General features: G+C 41.6%; 1 protein-coding gene across 1 annotated transcript in view; it reads left to right on the plus strand.

The window, feature by feature from the left end:
• Positions 1-4,101, plus strand: part of LOC141272043 (uncharacterized) — a 67,636-nt gene extending 63,535 nt beyond the window's left edge. Inside the window, exon 8 of the mRNA XM_073682330.1 lies at positions 2,337-4,101. Coding sequence (XP_073538431.1) covers positions 2,337-3,212 — 876 coding nt within the window. The 3' untranslated portion in view covers positions 3,213-4,101. The remainder of the gene's footprint in view (positions 1-2,336) is intronic.
• The last annotated feature ends 1,899 nt before the right edge of the window (positions 4,102-6,000 follow it).

A 6,000-nucleotide genomic window follows, 5' to 3' on the forward strand; every position in this document is an offset into this window, starting at 1 on the left:
ACCCCTTTACATTTTTCACTCTTTGTTTCATTGCAGCCATTTGGTAAATTCTAAAAAGTTGTTTTTTTTTCTCATTAAAGTACACTCTGCACCCCATCTTGACTGAAAAAAAAAACAGAAATATAGAAATTTTTGCAAATTTATTAAAAAAGAAAAACTGAAATATCACATGGTCATAAGTATTCAGACCCTTTGCTCAGTATTGAGTAGGAGCACCCTTTTGAGCTAGTACAGCCATGAGTCTTCTTGAGAATGATGCAACAAGTTTTTCACACCTGGATTTGGGGATCCTCTGCCATTCTTCCTTGCAGATCCTCCCCAATTCCGTCAGGTTGGATGGTGAACGTTGGTGGACAGCCATTTTCAGGTCTCTCCAGAGATGCTCAATTGGGTTTAGGTCAGGGCTCTGGCTGGGCCAGTCAAGAATGATCACAGAGTTGTTCTGAAGTGACTCCTTTGTTATTTTAGCTGTGTGCTTAGGGTCATTGTCTTATTGGAAGGTGAACCTTTGGCCAAATCTGAGATCCAGAGCACTCTGGAAGAGGTTTTCATCCAGGATATCTCTGTACTTGGCTGCATTCATGTTTCCTTCAATTGCAACCAGCCGTCCTGTCCCTGCAGCTGAAAAACACCCCCATAGCATGATGCTGCCACCACCATGCTTCACTGTTGGGATTATATAGGGCAGGTGATAAGTAGTGCCTAGTTTTCTCCACACATACTGCTTAGCATTATCACCAAAAAGTTCTATCTTCGACTCATCAGACCAGAGAATCTTATTTCTCATAGTCTGTGAGTCCTTCATGTGTTTTTGAGCAAACTCTATGTGGGCTTTCATATGTCTTGCACTGAGGAGAGGCTTCCATCGGGCCACTCTGCCATAAAAGCCCGACTGGTAGAGGGCTGCAGTGATAGTTGATTTTGTGGAACTTTCTCCCATCTCCCTACTGCATCTCTGGAGCTCAGCCACAGTGATCTTGGGGTTCTTCTTTACCTCTCTCACCAAGGCTCTTCTCCCACGATTGCTCAGTTTGGCTGGACGGCCAAGACTAAGAAGACTTCTGGTGGGCCCAAACTTCTTCCATTTAAGGATTATGGAGGCCACTGTACTCTTAGGAACCTTGAGTAATGCAGAAATTCTTTTGTAACCTTGGCCAGATCCGTGCCTTGCCACAATTCTGTCTCTGAGCTCCTTGGGCAATTCCTTTAAGCTCATGATTTTCATTTGGTCTGACATGCATTGTGAGCTGTGAGGCCTTTCCAAATCAAGTCCTATCAGTTTAATTAAACACAGCTGGACTCCAATTAAGGAGTAGAACCATCTCAAGGAGGATCACAAGGAAATGGACAGCATGTGACTTAAATATGAGGTTCTGAGCAAAGGGTCTGAATACTTATGACCATGTGATATTTCAGTTTTTCTTTTTTAATAAATTTGCAAAAATTTCTACATTTGTTTTTTTTCAGTCAAGATGGGGTGCAGAGTGTACTTTAATGAGAAAGAAAAAAGAACTTTATAGAATTTACCAAATGGCTGCAATGAAACGAAAAGTGAAAAAGTTGACTTTATGAGGGTCCACTGAACAAGAAACTGCAAATGATTGGTGACAGGTGAAGTGAAACCAGAACCCATAGTGAAGACCTCTTCAACAGAGAAAAGAAAATATTGAAAAACCACAACATGGTGGCCTAACATCATAATCTACTAGTCCATGGGTAGTAGTCTACTGTCTTAACCATTCTAAAAATGAATTATATTTCAGTTTATATGGAAATTGTATAAAATATTGACTAATATAAATATTAATATAATTTCAATGCAGTGTTATTGACAAATAATAATTTTATTCTTGGCAGATGGCTTTACCAGGAGCTCAGCGGGACATCTGATATTTTCAGATTTTGCAGCAGGCGTTCATGGTATCACATCAGATAAACATGAAGAACATGTAATTATCCCAGATACACCTCAAGCCATTCTTAGGAAAAATCTATCATCTGATCCCTTTCAAGCCGTCCTTTCTTCTGCTTCTTTACAGGAAATTATGAAAAACAAAAACCACATAAGTACTGTTAAACATGAAGTAGCTCACAAAGGGGAGATGCCATTTTTATGTTCAGAAACTGAGAAATGCTGCTGTATTAAATCAAGATTTCTTTCACATCAGAGCAGTCACTCAGAGAAGAAGCTATTTTCATGTTCAAAATGTGGGAAATATTTTAAAATAAAATCACATCTTGTTTCACATCAACAAACTCACAAAGGGGAGAAGCCATTTTCATGCTCAGAATGTGGGATGTGTTCTAATCAGAAGACACATCTTGTTAAGCATCAGATAATTCACACAGGATATAAAGCATTTAAATGTTCAAAATGTGAAAAATGTTTTACAAAGAAAAAAAATCTTGTTAAACATCAGAGAACTCATACTGGAGAGCAGCCATTTTCATGTTCAGAGTGTGAGAAATGTTTTAAAGAAAAATCAAATCTTCTAAGACATCAGAGAACTCACACAGGGGAGAAGCCATTTCTATGCTCCGAATGTGGAGAATGTTTTAATCAGAAATCAAATCTTGTTAGACATCAGAGAACTCACACTGGGGAGAAGCCATTTTCATGTCCAGAATGTGTGAAATGTTTTACAGAGAAATCACAACTTCTTGAACATCAGCGAAATCACACAGGGGAAAAGCCATTTTCATGTTCAGAATGTGGGAAATTTTTTAACAAGAAATCATGTCTTGTTGGACATCATAGAACTCACACAGGAGAGAAACCATTTTCATGTTCAGAATGTGGGAAATGTTGTACAGATAAATCACAACTTGTTAAGCATCAGAGAAGTCACACAGGGGAAAAGCCATTTTCATGTTCAGAATGTGGGAAATGTTTTACCCGGAAATTCGATCTTGTTAGACATCATAGAATGCACACAAGGGAGAACCCATTTTCATGTTCAGAATGTGGGAAATGTTGTACAAATACATCTGAACTTGTTGAGCATCGGAGAAGTCACATAGGGGAAAAGCCATTTTCATGTTCAGAATGTGGGAAATGTTTTATCAAGAAATATGACCTTGTTAGACATAATAGAACTCATACAGGAGAGAAACCTTTTTCATGTTCAGAATGTGGGAAATGTTTTACCCGGAAATATCATCTTGTTAAACATGAAAGAACTCACACAGGGGAGAAGCCACTGTTGTTTTAAATCATTACATTGTCAACATGTAAAAAATAAATGTCAAGTTATAAACTTATAATCACATAAAGTCACTTGTCTAATAGAGAAAGGGAAAACATATTAGAGCACTAAATGATTATTAGAAAATGTATATAATTACCAATGACTATTTGTTCTTAAAAAGTAATTACAATCCTAATGTCTTTAAAATATTTAACATTTGTATGTGCAATTTAACCTTTAATTAGTCCCGTTGGACTTTGTTTGTTTTCGTCATCTTTCCGCAAGTATGGAAGGTGGGTAACCATCCATTTTGGTAGCTTCCTAGCTTCTTCATCAGTGTATCGCGAGACTACATGTTCCACAGTGAAAAAAAATCCAAAGCATTTCTAGTACTGTTCACTATGCATCATGATAAGCTTGAATGTGAAGGTGACAAGCCGGAAATGATAGAGTTTTACAATAAAACCAAGGGTGGCGTTGTTACAAACTTCGAACGGTGTGAAACTTAAAACGTCGCTTGGCACAGTAGGAGATCATCAATGGTGACATTTGTTCAACTCTTCAATGTATCAGAAATACATATGTTATTTATAATATGACTAATAATACTAAAATTACCCCAAGACAATTTCTGACACTTTTGTCAACGAAATTTGTAAGAGTTCATAAATGTATGAAAGAAGAAATTTCCACCTTGTCACGTTTCCTGAAAAGATGACTCAATGATGACACTGAGCCTTCTTATTCTGGAGGTAGCCCAAGTCCTATGAAAGGTCCATGTAATTTGTATGTGAGATCTAGTGACCGAGAAACTACAACCAAATGTAATAATTGCAAGAAATGTATGTACAATGAGCACAATAAGAAGATTCTTGTGCCAAATAATTGCTTGTTTTTTTCATAGTACGTAAGTAGATGTTTAAATTTTGTTGATTACTGAAAATGTTATATTTTCGTTTAGCTAAGCTGCTGTAGCTTAAGTTCCTAAATAAAGTAAAAATTCTTCTTTAATACTTTATTTAACTTTCTATATGAAAACTGGGGTCCAATTAACCCCACGCGTCTAATAGTATAAGTATTTTGGCGTGACTAACTAAGGTTAATAAAGTGCAAAATTGTGAAACATATGCTTGTAACATACCTGGTGGCGGGCTTGCATAGTGCACCATCTCCCACTATGCAAGATCGCAAACTTGATCTTCGGTCCAGTCTGCTAGTCTGGCTTCTATTCATGCTGTCTGCTTGTCTCTGTTCTGACTGCTTAGGGCGGCGGCCCGGTCACTTCCTGTTTCTTGTAGCTGCTGTGGGCACACCCCTAATGCGTCATCAGCCTATTGCTGTCTGTCACTGGATATTTAAACCTGCTCCACCTGGAAGCTGGTGCCTGAGCAACTCTAACATTCAGTGTGCTCCTTGACTCTGAATGTGCCAGGTCCTGTTCTGTTCTTGCCTGTCCGCCAACCTGGGGGCTGTATTTCCAGGCCTGTCTGAACTATCTCCTAGCCTGTTGTATGTCCGCCTTCCTGGAGGCTGTATTTCCAGGCCAGTCTGAACACGCTCCTAGCCTGTTCGTCCCGCCTTCTGGGGGCCGCATACCCAGATCCACTCCTGTATCTCGCTGCAGTGTCAGTTCCTGTCTGAACACTCAGTTCCTGTCTGAACACTCTCCTAGTCTGTTACCTGTTTTTCTCTATGTCCGTACCTTCCCTTTTTCTGCAGAGTCTGAACCTGCACCTAACTCCTGCTCGTTGTCGCTGTACTTCCGTTTGTGAGTTTAGAGTCCACTCGCTACTTCATTGCAAGTATCTTGTGTGTATCTGGTTCTGCCTTTCCCTTCCAGTCTGTTCCATGTGAACAGAGCCCTGTCCCCTCTGCTCTGCCTTTGCTCACCGCTCCTGCGGTGTATCTCTGCTCTGCCTTGCTCACCGCTCCGGCGGTTCCTGCCCGCTCTGCCTTGCTCACCGATCCGGCGGTTCCTGCCCGCTCTGCCTTGCTCACTGCTCCGGTGGTTCCTGCCTGCTCTGCCTTGCTCACTGCTCCAGTGGTTCCTGCCTGCTCTGCCTTGCTCACCGCTCCGGCGGTTCCTGCCTGCTCTGCCTTGCTCACCGCTCTGGCGGTACCTCTCTGCTCTGCTTGTCTACGGCATCTGCGGTTCTGTTCCTGGACCCTATCCAGCCTGTGCTCCAACCTGCTAGTACCTCCCCGTCTGCACGCCAGCCGTATTTGTCAGTACCCTCCGGTCTGCATACCAGCTGTGCCTGCCAGTATCCTCCTGTCTGCACTCCAGCCGTGCCTGCCAGTGCCCACCTGTCTGCATGCCTGTCGTGCCTGCCAATACCCACCTGTCTGTGTGCCAGCCTAACCTGACTGTTCCTGTATTCCCCGGTGTGGGTCAACAGCCGTGTCCGGGGTCTGGCCTGGAGTAGCACCTGGTCCCTCTGCTCGGTTCCTCCCTGGTACATGGCGTCGTTAGTCGTCGTGCGACCTTGGTCGGATCGGGTTGATACTTAGTTACGCCCCTCCAGGCACTCTCCGGTTCATGGCACAGTGGAATCACTAAATCACGCACACGCCAGTCAGCCCGGGCGTGTTCATAACAATGCTCACTATTACCAAATCCATATAGACTACTCAAAATTAAGGGAACACTAAAATACCACATCCTAAATATCACTGAATGAAATATTCCAGTTGCAAATCTTTATTCATTACATAGTGGAATGCGTTGAGAGCAATAAAACATAAAATTGATCAATGTAAATCAAAATTAATATCCCATGGAGGTCTGGATTTGGAATGACACTCAAAATCA

Source organism: Phyllobates terribilis, unplaced genomic scaffold (assembly GCF_046119375.1).
Source record: "Phyllobates terribilis strain yellow unplaced genomic scaffold, ASM4611937v1 Scaffold_5__5_contigs__length_657084704, whole genome shotgun sequence".
NCBI lineage: Eukaryota > Metazoa > Chordata > Amphibia > Anura > Dendrobatidae > Phyllobates > Phyllobates terribilis.